Source organism: Mytilus trossulus, chromosome 8 (genome assembly GCF_036588685.1).
Source record: "Mytilus trossulus isolate FHL-02 chromosome 8, PNRI_Mtr1.1.1.hap1, whole genome shotgun sequence".
Classification (NCBI taxonomy): domain Eukaryota; kingdom Metazoa; phylum Mollusca; class Bivalvia; order Mytilida; family Mytilidae; genus Mytilus; species Mytilus trossulus.
In genome coordinates, this window is record NC_086380.1 from 47,269,550 (window position 1) to 47,287,688 (window position 18,139).

Here is an 18,139-nt window from a genome sequence, read left to right on the forward strand (position 1 = left end):
TAAACCAACTCGTGATTTCGTCCGTAAAATTTACGAAGTGATGATTTCAGTTTCCCAATCTTCACTATTGGTAAGCTGAAATCAACCCTTTTGTCGTAAAGTTTTGTTTGCTGATGATACGTCCCTTGTCAAACAAATTGATGACATCTCTGATTGTTTCCAAACTCTGAACAGTGACCTCGTCACGTTGAACACATGGGCCCAGCAATGGTGTGTAACATTCAATGCAGAAAAAACTGAGTATCTTATTATTTCTAAGAAGAAGCAAATACCACACTACCCTCCATTGATCTTAAATAATGTAAATATAAAGAGAGTTACATGCCATAAACATTTAGGTCTTATGTTAAATGATAAACCTTCTTGGACCGATCATATTGCTGATATTTGTAAGAAATGTCATAATAAACTGAACACTATCTTGAGGATGCGACATATATTACCTAGATTATGCATTGAAAAATTATATAAAACATTTGTTCGTTCATTGCTAGATTATGCAGATGTCATCTATGATAACTGCAATAGCGCCGATTCTGCAAACATTGAACATGTACAGAGACGTGCCTGCATTATATCTACTGGGACAATCAGGGTCACAAAACATGTCACTTTATTGAAAGAGGTTGGTCTTGAGCTTCTCAAAACACGCCGTCAAGTTCATAGACTTCCATACTTGTACAAAATTAAAAATCATCTTGTCCCAGATTATCTCTGTAATTTTCATCCATTGTTCCATCATAATACTAAAAACTATAACTTAAGACGACATGCTAACCTGATACCCATCAGGTCAAGAACAGTAGCATACTATAACTCTTTTCTTCTAGCTACTATTAGAGACTGGAATAGTTTGTCAGCTGAACTAATTACAGCAACATCTTTGGCGAGTTTCAAAAGGTTGTTAAAGAAGAATCTCAATTTGTGTAGTAAAAAAATATATTCACGAGGACATGGTTATGAGAAAAAGATTCATACTAGATTACGCTTAGGGCTAAGTGCTCTTAATGACCACTTGTATAAATATAATCTAACATTAATTAGGTTTTGCGACTTCTGCCCAGGTAACTGCATTGAAAACACTGAGCACTATTTAATTGATTGCGCCCGTTACACGAACTATCGGATTACTCTTCTACTTGGAATTAAGAATCTGCTTTGTCCAGATATAAATATAGCAATGTTGCTGGATCTATGCCTCAACTATCTGAGCAAAATATTAATAGAAGGTAGTGATGATTTGTCTGATGATACTAATTTAGAGTTGTTTGAGTGTGTGTTTCGATTTATTAAATCTTCGAACAGATTTTCTCGATAGCTTAAAAACTTATTTGTTCTTTAACTTTTATTTTTTTTATTTTATTTTTGTAATAGAACATATAATGCTTGAAACACATATTCCATTTGACCTGATTGTGCTCAAAATTGTCTTTCCATAATCATTATTTTATATTACTGAATCCTACATGTTTGTTAATTCGTGTGCATGTGAGTAAGAATGAGCGAGTGATAGGATGGGTGTGTAGTATTTGTATGTCTTGTCCTGTACATATTGTCTTGTCTTGTGTTTAACATGTTTGTATTCAAAACTTTGATAATTGTGAATCTGTATATATCTATGTTGAGGAGATCCACGCGTAGCCTCTGGCTGTTGGCAATCCTCTTTAAATAAATAAAGAATTAAATTAAATTAAAGTTTTGTTTTCGATAGACCGTCATAGTCAGTTTCTAGATATAAATCCTGATCAAGTGACAAAATCAAGTGCTCAAACACATTAAACGAAATATAACAACTGACATATTCCTGACTTGGTACAGGCATTTCAAATGTAGAAAATAGTGGATTGAACCTGGTTTTATAGCGCTAAACGTCTCACTTTTACGAAAGTCTCATCAAATTCCGTTATATTTATAACGATGCGTGAACAAAACAGACATAATAAATACAAGAGGCTGTCACAACGACAGCAAACCGGATTTATTAACATTTATTTGTGTCCTGGCAATATCACAAGAACCATTACTGATGAATGGTGAAAGTGAAAATCGTCAATATCAAATTTGACCTCCATTTTGTCATCAGTATCAACATATTAAAATTTGAAAAGCTTAGATTGAATGGTTCATGAGTAAATGCAACAACGTGAATGGAAACGCCATTTTACAATCTTTTAAGAACCATAACTCCTGAACGGTACAAGTCAAAATCGTCATTATTAAACTTGACCTCTATTTTGTCATCAGTAACAACATTTAAAAAATTCACAGGCTTTGGTTGAATGGTTCATGAGAAAATGCACGGAAACAACTGGAAACACCATTTTACGATCTTTCAAGAGCCATAACTCCTGAACGGTAAAAGTCAAAATCGTCATTATTGAACTTGACCTCCATTTTGTCATCGGTAACAACATATTAAAATTTGGGAAGCTTTGGTAGAACAGTTCATGCATAAATGCAAGGACACGCCATTACTGAACTTGACCTTCATTTACTTGAGAGTAGCAACATATTAAAATTTTAAAAGCTTTGGTTGAACGGTTCATGAGTTAATGCACGGACAACATTTGATTGCCTCCCGCCCGACCGACCAACTGTCCGGCCGCCCGCCGTACATCCCCAAATCAATAACCGACATTTTTGTCACAAAAATCCGGTTAAAAATAGTCAATATATGAGTACAGCAGTCATCACTGTGTTACAATCTGAAAAATAAGCCAGACGAAATCAAGTAAACTTAACTATGTCCTATAAACAATGAACATGATATCAAGGTCAGGTGATCTATGTCAGCCAGACATGCACACTTTTCAATCAAACAAACTTGACCATAAAAACATAACATTGACCAATGAACAACCAAAATGAGGTCGAGGTCAGATGATAACTGCCAGACGGACATATACAGCTAACAATTCGTCCATGCAAAAAATATAGTTGACTTGTTGCGTATAATTTAAGACAAACAGACCAAAGCACTAAACTAAACATGCTTAGGAGAGCCGTGGTGTGGTGATTAGTGCATCGGACTACTAACCCAAAGGTTCCTGGTTCGATCCCCGGTTCGGTGATTCAGGAACTGAATTTTCGGCTCTCCCTCGACACCATTTGCAAGTATGGTCTTGAGAACGATGATAGTCCATCGGAAGGGGACGATAAATGGCTGACACGTATTACGAGAGAGCCATATCTCTTGCACGTAAGACACCCTTGTAGATTTCGAAAAAGAGTAGGCTAATGTCGCTATAAGTCAGCACTCGCACCCGCACAGTGGAGAGGGATTAATATAAGTAGCAATCATTTCTTTCCCAATCCACTATAAATCAATATGTTTAAACTAAAACTAAACATTGAGCAATGCACCGTGAAAATGAGGTCATAGTCAAATGAAACCTGCGAGACTGACATTTTCATCATAAAATATTTCAATACACCAAATATAGGAGACATATTGCATACAGTGCAAGAATAAACTGCTTCGCTGAGCGCAGCTGAATACGCCGAAGAGGTCCAACCCTGAACAGTTGGGGCAAAAATTGACACAATATTCCAGCTTGATACAGGACTGAATTTGGATTGTAATTAAATATTTTACACTTTAAGGGTTTCTGAATAATTTTGGTCAAAGAACTTGAAATTACTTTTACTCTACAAATTTTCCATATACTATTATGAAAATTAATTTGGTCTGCGTATAGATTTCTGTAACAATAAAAACAATGCTTACCGAAGTGTCTTTTTGATCATGTCATCTGAAGTAATACCGTAATAAGTCAGTGTTTCATTCCATTCAGGATTCAATGTCTTGTGTATTGTTTTGGTTCTCAGTTTGTTTGCCTATAGAAATAAGAGTTATCAATTTCAGTTTATACTAAAGTCACCATCAGGTAAAATTGGCAAAATTATTTTTGTAAAAAAAATACATCAGCTACTCGAGATGATGTTTTTCATTTAGTGTAAGTAAAATCCTGTCCAAACATCTACTACTAACCTTCCTTTTATTGTGTTTGCACTGTATAATCCTGACCTTAATTTTTTTCCAGATTATTTATATTGTAAAACCGCCATCTTGGTTTCTATGAGGATACCTTATTATATAACATTAGTTACTCTCCGGTAATATCCTTGTCATTGATGATATAATTGCCCACGCTTTTTGCGTAAAGATGACGAAAAGCTCCGATATACACAAGAAAATGGAGCACGTGGAACTGCACGGCAACACTTCCGGGAATAATAAAGTCGGATTCCACCATACAAAATAGTCTTGGATTAAGTGAAGGTCAGGATTATACTGTGCAAACACAATAAAAGTGGATATTTCAACAGGATTTTTCTACCGCTAATTGAAAAACATGATCGTGAGTGAACGCGGTCGATATTTAAGATTGTTTTTTACCAAAAATCATTGTGCCAATATAGGATCAGATTTTGTATAATTTCAAGGACATAAATATGTTTTCATTAAATACCTTATCTTTTAAATACTAATATAGTCTGGCTCGTTAATATCCATATGAGTATATGGTCATGCTCATATGTGTATGGTCGAAATACTCCTATTGCCCGGAATAGTTACACACTTTTAAGATATGGGAATAGTCTTACGTAAATAAAAAATGCATACTTGAGTTAAATTCCGACACGTTAACGATACATATTTTTTTTTAAAGATTTACTCCGAGAAGACGTGAGTGAAGATGGTCAAATTGAAAACTGAGCCTCTGCAACCATTCTTAATGAGAAAAACAAAATTATTTCAAATGACTTACATTTTTAAACAGCATTATAATGAGAAAAAACATTTTTATTGTAGAAAATGACCAGGTTAGAGTTATACATTTTTTTTTATATGCAGCAATTCATTGAAGTTATAGCTTGTATCAGCTTAAATTATTGACTTATAGCAAATAATTATAACATTAATTTTTTTATAAATAGACCCTGCTTGCATTTTATAAATATTTTAAATTGTCTTTTCTTTGCAAAGAAATGAATCGTTTTAGTCCTTAATCATTCATATTTACGATATAATTCACAGAATAATTTAATATTGTATAGAAACCATGTGATTATTAATAATTATCAAAGGTACTAGGATTATAATTTAATACGGCAGACGCGCGTTTCATCTATATAAGACTCATCAGTAACGCTCAGTTCAAAATAGTTATAAAGCCAAACAAGTACAAAGTTGAAGAGCATTGAGAATCAAATATTTCCAAAAAGGTGGTGCCAAATACGGCTAAGGCAATCTATTTCTGGGATAAGACAATCCTTAGTTTTTCGTAAAATTCAAAGTTTTGTAAACAGGAAATTTATAAAAAAACAACAACACATAAATGGTATTTATGTCAACACTTAAGTGCTGACGACTGGGTTGGTGATACCCTCGGGGACGAAACATCCACCAGCAGTGGCATTGACCCAATGGTGTTAATAGTTATCAAAGGTACCAGGATTATAATTTAATACGTCAGACGCGCGTTTCGTCTACATAAGTCTCATCAGTGACGCTCAGTTCAAAATAGTTATAAGGCCAAACAAGTACAACGTTGAAGAGCATTGAGAACCAAATATTTCCAAATATGGTGCCAAATTCAAGTAATGACAATAAATTGTATAATAAGGTATAGAACCAATAAATAAAATCATTGCTGTAGGTTTGTTTTTATATATATAATATATGAAATTATAGGTTGCACATTCTAAATAGAGCTGAGTAACAAACCGCTCCTCTTTTGGTAGATATATAATATTCATAGATATTTTTTTATGTTTACGATAGATAATATTCAAATTATTAAAAGTTCAACTAAAGGCTCTAAAGAGGCTGTGTCGCTCACCTTGGTATATGTGCATATTAAACAAAGGACACAGATGGATTTATGACAAAATGTTGCGTTGGTGATGGTAATGTGTTTGTAGATCTTACTAAACTGAAATTCTTGCTGCATACAATTATCTCTATCTATAATGAACTTGACCCAGTAGTTAAAGTTGAAAATATTTTGTAAATATTTACAAAAAATTATTAAATTTATGAAAATTGTTAAAAATTTACTATACAGGGCAATAACTCCTTAGGGGGTCAATTGACCATTTTGGGCATGTTGAATCATTTTTAGTACTTTGCTGCTCTTTATTTCTGTTTACAGTTTGTCTTTATCTATAATATTATTCAAGATAATAACCAAAATATGCAAAATTTTCTAAAAAATACCATTTCAGGGGCAGCAACCTAATAAAAGGTTTTTGGATTCATCTGAAAATTTCAGGGCAGATCGAACTTGACATGATAAACAATTTTACTTCTTGTAAGATTTGCTCTAAATGCTTTGGTTTCAGAGATATAAGCCAAAATCTACATTTTACCACATGTTCTATTTTTAGCCATGGCGGCCATCTTGGTTGGTTGGCCGTGTAATCCCACACATTGTTTCAAATTGGATACCCCAATGATGATAGTGGCCAAGTTTGGTTTAATTTTGCCCGGTAGTTTAAAAAAAATGATAAAAAATAACTATTAAAGGGCAATAACTCCTTAAGGGGTCAACTGACCATTTTTGTCATGTTGACTTATTTTTAGATCGAACTTTGCTGAAAATTAATGCTGTTCTCAGTTTATCTCTATCTATAATAATATTCAAAATAATAACAAAAACAGCAAAATTTCCTTAGAATTACCCAACAACAGGTTGTCCGATTCATATGAAAACTTGGCAGATAGATCTTTACTTGATAAACATTTTTACTCCTTTTAGATTTGCTCTAAATGCTTTGGTTTCAGAGTTATAGGCAAAAATCTACATTTTACCCCTATGTTCTATTTTTAGCCATGGCGACCATCTTGGTTGGTTGGCCGGGTCACGCCACCCATTTTTTAAATTTGCTTCAATTTGGCACAGTAGTTTAAGAGGAGAAGATCTTTGTAAAAGTTAACAACGACGGACGACGGACGCCAAGTGATGAGAAAAGCTCATTTGCCCTTTGGGCCAGGTGAGCTTAAAAGGAACAATTAACAATGCATGGGTTTGCAATAACGTATGATCATTTCGTGCGTATTTTTTTAGACCATCTTAGAATTCAGATGTGGGCCGAATTTGTCTACGAAAAATTGTTCCAATGAATCTTTGTTTAACTTTTCAATGTAGAAATTCTTTTCTTTTAATAAATGGGTATACGCACATCCATCGCCTTTGAATGTCATTTAAAGTTTCTTATGGATACGGATCCAAATTAGCCGAACTATTGACTGGCAAATCAATAATGATGGTTTGGTTGTACAGCTTATTTAGGCGAAATTGCACCAAAATGACTGCTAATAGCCGTATATCAATTCTTCAATTCTCTTTAATAAATGTTGAAAAAAAAATCATTTTTTTGTCGAATTCGTAGCTTATGGCCCTTATAGTATAATATATATTTCAAAACCTTCAATTGTGCATCTATGTGTATTACCTTACTTGCACCAGGCAGTAAATGCAGTTTTACATATGGATCTGAGAGTCCGTTTGAGTCCATGGCCTTTAATGCCTGAAACATTAAAGAGAATACAATTATAGATCGAATTTTAAAATTTCTTCTCCCAATTCAAAAAATTCCATTCAAGGAAAAATAAATACTTCTATATACTTGTAGTAAGTATATTTTCAGGCATCATACCACGTGATTAAACATTTGTTCCATTCCTTCCTTAACAATAAATGTAACTGGAAGGTAACATGCATAATACATTTGCTTCTAATAGAAATATTAATTGTAGTATTTCAGTTAACTGACTAACTGTTAAAATTTTTCAAAAATAGTGTGGATTTGTAGATATAAAAAGATGTGGCAGGAGTGCCAATGAGACAACTCTCCAACAAAGTTTTAATTTGTAAAAGTAAATCATTATATACTGAACGACTTTAGAAACGCAACACTCATTTTGTTGATTTTTTTAACCAAATCTTTTTTGATTCTCTTACAACTACTTTTCATGCTTATCATGCTTCTTTCTCCTTTCAAAAAATCAAAATCTGACTTACCTGTGGTTATTGAACATACCGAATTTTTGAAGTCGCACGATTTTTTTAAAGCGAAATTATGGTCCCATGAAAGATTGTTTCAGTTTTTTTGCTTTGTGAAAGTTCTTTCAATCCTTTGCCTTACTTACTTTTTTTTTTAATGTTGCATCTCCATTTTGCCAAAACTGAGAAATAAAAAAAACCCAAAGAACTGAATTAGCCCTTAAGAATACTGCAAACACGAAAACATAAATGTTCTGCAACCATACCGTATGACTTCAGAAACTCGTTCTACTGTCCTTCCGACAACGATACAAGTAGACATGATTTGTTGCGGGTGATCAACGTGTAGTGACAATGAAACATCAACATAATTTGATTATGCAACGTCATTTGCCAATCATGTTTACGGCCGCAACGTCAATTGTTAACCAAATTGCCAAATGCCATTGAGTGCAGATTCATGCCATAATTGTTTCCCATGAACTGCATTGCCAAAGAATTGCCTGAAGGAAAACCTGTAAAGCCCTCAAGTTCCAACCGCATAATTGCCAAAACCAATTAATGTGTTGAACAAATGCAAAATAAGAAGGTGTAAAACAGAACCCAAATATTACAGACAGAATTTGTTGACCTTTCTGACAATCATTTTGGCGTTAGTAACAGGCAGTCATCGCTTTTGACGTTGACACATTCATTCAAAAATAACACAAAAATAGTCTAGTGTTGCGTTTCTAAAATCCTTTAGTATATGTCAAATAACGGTCTTCAACACGGTGCCTTGGCTCACACCGAACAGCAAGCTATAAAGGGCCCCAAAATAGACAAGTGTAAAACCATTCACAGAAAAATTCACGGTTTGATTCACTTGTCTTATGTACATTACTTTGATATATTCCATTGCTGTTTTCCCTTATGTCATCAGAAGAGAGCTGTGCTGGTTTTTATTATTATTGTATAATGACTGTGCCCGTATACAACTGTCAAATGTACAAAAGCTATGTCATACTCAATAAATACTTACCCTAGCACGAACAACTGTACAATGTAGTGCATTGTCATTAGAATCATACAGCAAGGATATTTCTAAAGCACCAAGGGAAACTAAAAGTAAATTATTTACCAGTATGAAAGTATAGTTTGTATGTTAAAATTTAACGTTACACATTTGTTTTTTATTTTCATTTCTACCCTCCCCCCCCTTCTGTATCAAAATGTTCATAAGTCATAACTATAGGCTCTTAAGAGCCTGTGTCGCTCACCTTGGTCTATGTGCATACATGTATTAAATAAAGCACACAAATGGATTCATGATAAAATTGTATTTTGATGATGGTGATGTGTTTGGAGATCTTACTTTACTGAACATTCTTGCTACTCACAATGATCTCTATCTATAATAAAGTTAACCCTTTAGTTACACAGAGGAAAATATTTGTAAAAAATTACCAAAATTTACAAAAGTAATGAAAATTGTTAAAAAATTACTATAAAGGGCAATAACTCCTTAAAGGGTCAACTGACCATTTTGGTCATGTCATGCTGACTTATTTGTAGATCTTACTTTGCTGAACATTATTGCTGTTTTCATTTTAACTCTTATGAACAACTTACCCCATGTCAGATTTGCTCTTAATGTTTTGGTTTCAGAGTTATAAGCCAAAATCTAAATTTTACCCTGATGATCTATTTTTAGCCATGGCGGCTATCTTGGTTGGTTGCCCGGGTCACCGGACAAATTTTTTAAACTAGATTCCCCCACGATGATTGTGTCCAAGTTTGGTTAAATTTGGCGCAGTAGTTTCAGAGGAGAAGATTTTTGTAAAAGTTAACGACGACGACGACTGACGACGGACGCCAAGTGATGAGAAAAGCTCACTTGGTCCTATGGGCCAGGTGAGCTAAAAATGGGTTGCCTTAATGTTATTTAGATCCTGTTTAGTAAAGACCTAATCAATTTTTAGTTAAAGTAAAACAATAGTTCAAAGTAAAACAATGCAGAAGGACCAAAATTGACAAGGATACTTTTCATGTTAATTTGAGGAACAATATCGATATATAAAACATACGACAACATAATGACATACCTTCTCATTCGGATAACCGTGATTTTATAGGGCTAAAACTATCATATATATATATATATACATTGTCTTGTCAAACTTAGCAAAGTATATCAAAATTAATAAAACTCTTAAAAAATGCATCAATGCGTTATTATGTATGAGATTTTCGTGCGTACTTTAATCTTTTTATGTAGATCGAATCAGTCAATCAAATGGATTACCATTGTTTCACTTTCAATTATTCTTTATTTATTTTGAAAACAAGAGTGCACACACTGAAATGTCTCGCCTTCTTTACTAATCATTGATTTTATGTTGATAGTCCTTATAATAAAGCTTTATTACAACTGTCACATAAACTTAACATAAACCAATAAAACTAAACATTGACCTTTGAACCATGAAAATGAGGTCACATTTATTGAACCATGCCAGGTAGGCATGTACAGTTAACAATTCTTCCATACAACAAATAAAATTGACTTATTGCTTATATTTTAAGAAAAACAGACCAAAACACAAAAGCTTAACACTGAGCAATGAACCGTAAAAAATTAGGTCAAGGTCAAATAAAACCTGCGCGACTGACATGTAGATCATGAAATATTTCCATACACCAAATATAGTTGACCTATTGCATATAGTATTAGAAAAAAAGGCCAAGACTCAAAAACTTAACTTTGACCACTGAACCATGAAAATGAGGTCAAGGTCATATGACACCTGCCAGATAGACCTGTTCACCTTACAACCATTCCATACACAAAATATAATAGACCTTTTGCATACAGTATAAGAAAAATAGACCAAAACACAAAAACCTTAGCTATAACCACTGAACCATGAAAATGAGGTCAAGGTCAGATGACAACTGCCAGTTGGACATGTACACCTTACAGTGCTTCCATACACCAAATATACTAGACTTATTGCTTATAGTATCTCAGATATGGACTTGACCACCAAAACTTAATCTTGTTCACTGATCCATGAAATGAGGTCGAGGTCAAGTGAAAACTGTCTGACGGGCATGAGGACCTTGCAAGGTACGCACATATTAAATATAGTTATTCTATTACTTATAATAAGAGAGAATTTAACATTAAAAAAAATCTTAACTTTTTTTTCAAGTAGTCACTGAACCATGAAAATGAGGTCAAGGGACATGTGACTGACATGTACAATGGTAGTTCGCCAAACACAATAGCCAGATACATTTTAACCTAAAAACTATATGTGTCGGAACGACACGAATGGCTTGTCGCAAAAAGTTGAAAAATCTCAAATTTCAACAACACACGTGAATACAAACATGCATGGATATTACAAGTTATAATTTTGTACAAATTAAAATTTAAAAATAAAAACTTTAATTTGTATTTTAACTTTGTAATTTTTACAAAAAGTGCCTGTACAAATTATAATTTGAACAAAATTTGACGAAATTCACTTATATCTTGTACAATATTTTATAACATGTTTTTTGTGGACAAATGCATTGATACACATTAGAGGATTGCTAATAACCACACAATTCACCTAATTTATTAAATATTAAAATGATTCTTTATCATTCGTTTGCGATGGCATCGGGAATTGCACAACATCTTTTGACTTTCACATTTTTCCATTTAAAAGTACTGTATCCGCCTTTGCATTTACTGGAAAACAAATCCCTGACAACCTGTATTTCAAAGGCTGTTTAACTGCGATAATTGAAGCCCAAGAACCGTTGCTGTAAATTAACATGTGTCTTTCAGAGCTTCAATTTAACTCTAAAACATAAATATCCTGTTGAAATTTAACCAAAATCTCCAGATTCAACAAATACGCCTTAGAAATCGAGGACAGGTATGTACACCATCATACTGAGGAATATGTATATTGACATTAACCCCAAACAACAAGTTATGACAGTTGTTTTTGTGGTAAGACGTTAGTCATGTTAGTCTTGGATATATTGTCCACACAGTGCACACTTCCTTGCAAGAATACTCGGTGTTTCAGTATCAGTGCCTTACCCAATTTAACTTTAAGGCCATTATGCTTGTCCTTGATGTACACATAATTCTTTCGTGTATCATTCTCAGGTAGGTTCAGAAAGTTTTGCCATCAATGCCATCCATGTTTACGCTTTAACATCAAATGAGCAAATGACTAAACATGTAAAAGATTATAAATAATAAATCCTAGGATATATAGATTTGACAAGTTATTAAGAGGCAATGCCAGAGAAAACCAGGCAGAACTTAGAAATTTTGTTCAACAACCTTTTTGAGATAAATGTGTTTTTGTATTGTATGCACCTTGTTTTGTTGGGAAATGACATTTTAAACAGTCATATTGGGTTATTATGTATAAAAAAATGAATTTGATTTTACAGTAAATTTATATAATTTCAGTCGGTTGATTTTATGAATCAGAATGAAATTATTTTCTTCTGAATTGTCTGCCCATATAGGTGGCGTTTAGGTTAAGTGGTTTGTGTGCTTTGGCGGTTAAATCATTCAGCACGACAGGGTCTACTCGATAGGTCACGTTAATTTTTACATCCATGCTATTTGATATTAGTTTGTATCATGCATTAAGAGATCGATTGTTTACAAATGTTTGTGTGTATTGAAATACCAATACATATATATATCTAGCGGGAAGGCTAGAGTGCAGGCGATTTGGTGTATCGATATCTCAGTAGCATAGGTTCGTATCCCGGCGAGGGAAGAACAAGAATTTGCGGAAGCAAATTTACAGATCTAATATGGTTGATGTTTAGACGAGTTGTATATATATCTATATAAATGATGACTTTTCGTACTGATTCGAAATTTGTATACAATAAATATCATTTAATGGTTGTTATTAAACCAGCCCTCGGCTCTGTCGTGTGGTATTGCACTTTACTATTTTTTTGTTATTTATTAGTATGATTATTATCAGTGGTTTTGGTATATGGGTGATAACGGAAGAAGAACACTGTTTATATAGGGAAATAGGGGTATCAATTTCTCAACAAAAACAGCCTACAATATAACAATTGTTATATATTCTTAAAGATGACCATAAATACAACAGGAAATAATAATAACATCTCTGGTATCTGTTGATATGTAAATGTTCTAATGCAGTAAACTGTCGGGAAACAGCAGTTTGTTTTGGACTTTTTGGTGTTTAGACATACCAAAAGTGATGGTCCTCGATTTAAAAACCGATAAAGGTTGTAATCAGCTGTTTTGTAAAATTAACTTCTGCTGCATATTTTTATACATAATTGACCATTTTGATACGATTTAACAAAATTATATAACTTTGTGGTGTTGAGAAACTTATTTCCCTCATCAAGAGATTGTTACATACATGTACGGGTGATCTATTCCCAGAAACATTGGTTTAATAAAGGCAGTTACAAATTCTGTACGGGAATGAGGATACTTATAAGACTGAAATTATTGTATTATTTGCTGGAAATGTGGTATATGAGGAATTTAAAGCCATCCGTGAGTAGTTTTGATGATTCAGCTGGAAATTAAAGTTTGCTTCCAACTTAAAACAGTACATGGCATATCATGGACAGGACACCAAAGGCAAACCAGATGCTCCGCAGGGCGCAGCTTTATACGACCGCAGAGGTTGAACCCTGAACGGTTGGGGCAAGTATGGACACAACATTCAAGCTGGATTCAGCTCTAAATTTGGATTGTGATTAAATAGTTGACACAGCATAGGTTTCTGACACAGAATGAATGTGGTCTAATGAACTTTTTTTTTGTTTTGCCTTTGAGCAATTCACTATGCTGTTGAATATTAGAAAAAAATGTTTAAAAAATTTTCTTTTTATTTATGAAATTTCAAATGAGAAAAATTGACCCCCCCCCCTCCCCAATTTTTTTTTCACATCCCCTATCCTTTATTCAAAAACTGATCTCAATTCAAATTTCTAATGGAGTTTGCAACAATAACCACTCATTTAAATACATCATAAAATATCAAAATGTAAAAAAGTGCTTGTTATCACTGAATGGTAAAGATTGTTTTAATTTATCAGTTGATAGTAAAAGTGAATATACATTTTATATTGTATAAAACATTGATTTAAGTTGATTCAACTACTATTCTGGACAAAGAAAGATAACTCCAATTGAAATTTCTTGCTATTGCACAATATTGTGCAATTAGATATTTCTTGCTATTGCGCAATACTGTGCAATTGAAAATACTTGCCATTGCACAATACTGTGCAATTAAAGATTTCTTGCTATTGCGCAATACTGTGCAATTGAAAATTTCTTGCTATTGCACAATACTGTGCAATTGAAGATTTCTTGTTATTGCTGAGTACTGTGCAATTGAAAATTTCTTGCTATTGCTCAATACTTAATATAATAATTTTAGATCCTGATTTGGACCAACTTGGAAACTGGGCCCATAATCTAAAATTTAAGTACATGTTTTGATTCAGCATATCAAAGAACCCCAATAATTCATTTTTTTGTTAAAATCAAACTAAGTCTAATTTTGGACCCTTTGGACTTTAATGTAGACCAATTTGAAAACTGGACCAATCAAAGTGCTGGATAGCACCTGTGGAAAGTTTGCAACGGTAGATTGTAATATTTCAAATAGATTGTGTGTAGATTGCATGGTTAACTTGTTTTTTCTTCTTAAAAGAAAAAAATTGTAACAGGATGCTGCTACGAAGTCTCCCAAACAAAGCTCTCAAAATTAGTCATTCCCATGGTCACCTGACATTAAGCAAAGTCCAATACAATTTGGTCTGGGTTAGTAAAGTGATATTCATGATTTGGGGGTGGGGATCTAGACAGTTAACAAGTTCTCAAACAGGCAGGAGGTAGGGTAAGAGTGGCCCTATGGGAATAGCCTTTCATTTCATCTGATTTGTTTTATTATTCCGTACAAGAATATATGTTGTTTCAGTATGGGGAATTCAACAGTTTTCAAGTTTTCGAAAAGGGGGTGGATCTTGACTGTTTACAAGTTCTCAAAACAGGATGAGGTGGGGTTACACCGAGGGACTTTCTTATATTTCACTTATTCGTTTTATTGTCCAATACGAGAATATTTATGATTAAGGGTTGGGGATCTCAACCGTTTACAAGTTCTCAAGCATGAGGGGTTGGGGATGACTCAGAGGTACTCCCACTATATTTCATTCGTTTTGTTTTGTTGCCCCATAAAAGAATATATATGGTTTAGGGGTGATCATCTCGACCGTATAAGTTTTTAAAAAGAAGTTGGTGGGGTCACCCCTGTGGACTGCTTCTATATTTCATTTTGATTTATTTTATTTTCTCATACAAAAATGTATATGGTTTGTGGGTGGGGATCTCAGCCGTTTACAAGTTCTCAAACAACAAGGGAGTGGGAGTGACCCCTAGGGACTCGCCTTCTTTTGAATTTGATTTGTTTTATTGTCCAGTACAAGAATATATATGGTTAAGGGGTGGGGATCTTGACCATTTCCAAGTTGTCAAACAACAGGGGGTTGGGCTGACCCAAAGGGACTCCAACTTTATTGCATTAAATTTGTTTTGTTGCCCTATACAAAAATATATATGGTTTAGGGGTGGTGATCTCGACCGTTTACAAGTTCTCAGACATGAGGGGGTGGGGCTGACCCAAAGGGACACACACTTTATTTCAATTGATTTGTTTTGTTGCCACATACAAAAATATAAATGGTTTAGGGGTGGGGATCTCGACAGTTTCTAAGTTCCCAGACATGAATGGTTGGGTCTGACCCAAATGGACACCCACTTTATTTCATTTGATTTATTTTGTAGCCACATACAAAATATATATGGTTTATGGGTGGGGATCTAAACCGTTTACAAGTTTTCGAAAAGAAAGGGGTGGGGTGACTGACCCCTCTGGAGTTCCTCTATATTTCATTCGATTTATTGCATTGTCCCATACAATAATATATATGGTATATGGGTGGAGATCTCAACTGTTAATAAGTTCTCAAAAAACCAATGTTCATTCATGAAATATTTTAAACACTTTATTAATTTTCTCTTCAACCGGAGGAAGGTAGGAAACCTTTGAATTGTAGTACTCCCGTTTGGAGGCACACATATATGGATCTGACGCATGTCTGAAGAATACCGATAAAATTCTAACGTAGAAACTGCTGTCTCGTGTGTGTATTGATTTTACTTTCCGCGTAGCGTAGATCCGCGAAGTATAGTGTTTGATCGTCTTTTAAATGAAGTTGAATTATTTGATTTATCGATGAAAATTCAGTACATTTTTATTCAAGATGTATGCTATTAAAATAGAAGAGCTCAAAATTCCAAAAGCATCTTTCTATTATTAGTTTTCAAACACCAGTACTACATTATCTAGACGTAGGACACACTTCCTAAAGTAAGTTAGTCTGTCTCTTTTCCGGTTAGGCCGATGCCTTAAGAAAGTTTATTGCTAACTAGCAAGCTATAGCAAACTTTCCAAATATGAAGAATCTACGTACACAGTTAGATTTGGCATATCAAAGAACCAAATGTATTCAATTTTTGATGAAATCAAACAAAGTTTAATTTTGGACCCCGATTTGGACCAACTTGAAAACTGGGCCAATAATCAAAAATCTAAGTACATTTTTAGATTCAGCATATCAAAGAACCCAACCGATTCAATTTTTGTCAATATCAAACTAAGTTTAATTTTGGACCCTTTGGACCTTAATGTAAACCAATTTGAAAACGGGACCAAAAATTTAGAATCTACATACACAGTTAGATTCGGCATATCAAAGAACCCCAATTATTCAATATTTGATGTTATCAAACAAAGTGACCCTTTGGGCCCCTTATTCCTAAACTATTTGGACCAAAACTCCCAAAATCAATACCAACCTTCCTTTTGTGGTCATAAACATTGTGTTTAAATTTGATTGATTTCTATTTACTTAAACTTAAGTTATTGTGCGAAAACCAAGAATAATGCTTAGTTGGGCCCTTTTTTGGCCCCTAATCCCTAAACTGTTGAAACCAAAACTCCCAACCTTTCTTTTGTGGTCATTAACCTTGTGTCAAAATTTCATAGATTTCTATTATCTTAAAATAAAGTTATACTGCGAAAACCAAGAAAATGCTTATTTGGGCCCTTTTTGGCCCCTTATTCCTAAAATGTTGGGACCAAAACTCCCAAAATCAATCCCAACCTTCCTATTGTGGTCATAAACCTTGTGTTAAAATTTCATAGATTTCTATTCACTTTTACTAAAGTTAGAGTGCGAAAACTAAAAGTATTCGGACTACGACGCCAACGTGATAGCAATATACGACGAAACTTTTTTCAAATTTTGCGGTCGTATAAAAAAGATCTAAATGCCATAATTTTTGGCATCTTGAAACTGGAAAGGCGGATCTCTTTGAAGCAGATGATAGTTATAATGTATAAAAGAATTCTTTGCGACAGTTATACCAGTTAGAACAGGTAATAGTTTAAATTATGGAAGTTTGAAATTACTTCTGGGATAAATTGATACAAAAAGGCATCAATCAAAGCTGGGACTATTATACTAGTATAAAAAATTCCCAGATCAAAGCATTCAGAAGATTAAATAAATTTTACTAAACATACTTTTCAAAATGTCTTTATTCAATTGAATTAGAATCAAATTATTGTGTGAATTTTCTAGACATATTGTTGTTTGATGCTGCTTTATTTTGAAAACTAGAAGTCATTTACCAATAACAATGTTTTCCCAACTGACAATCATGAGGCCTCTTTAATTATCTCAATAAATTCCCCCTTTCCCCCATATTTTAGTTACAATGTGAAATTATTATTTGCAAATTTATCAAAAGCAATTGACCCTCAAGTAAGTGTTTTAGAAAGATAAATGTGAAGTCAAAAGATGCAATTCCCACTGCCATAATTCAATCAGCTGCCTAAAAGAAGGATAAAGAAAAAAATTGTATTGTACTGTATGGTGATTTAATAACAATGGGGTGTATCAATGTTTTTCCCCAAAATCTATATCATGAATTATTGCTTAAGTTATGAGTAAATTTTCGTCAAATATTGTACAAATTGTAGTTT

The 18,139-nt window shown here is 33.6% G+C and overlaps 1 protein-coding gene across 7 annotated transcripts in view; it reads right to left on the minus strand.

Annotated features, from left to right (window-relative positions):
• LOC134681048 (double C2-like domain-containing protein beta) overlaps window positions 1-18,139 on the minus strand; it is a 143,881-nt gene that overhangs the window by 41,000 nt on the left and 84,742 nt on the right. For all 7 annotated transcript variants that reach the window (XM_063540443.1, XM_063540445.1, XM_063540438.1 and 4 more), the window contains 3 exons: window positions 9,034-9,113; window positions 7,462-7,536; window positions 3,728-3,837 (listed from right to left, as the gene is read on the minus strand). In XM_063540443.1, the coding sequence (XP_063396513.1) occupies window positions 3,728-3,837; window positions 7,462-7,536; window positions 9,034-9,113 (265 nt within the window). The remainder of the gene's footprint in view (window positions 1-3,727; window positions 3,838-7,461; window positions 7,537-9,033; window positions 9,114-18,139) is intronic.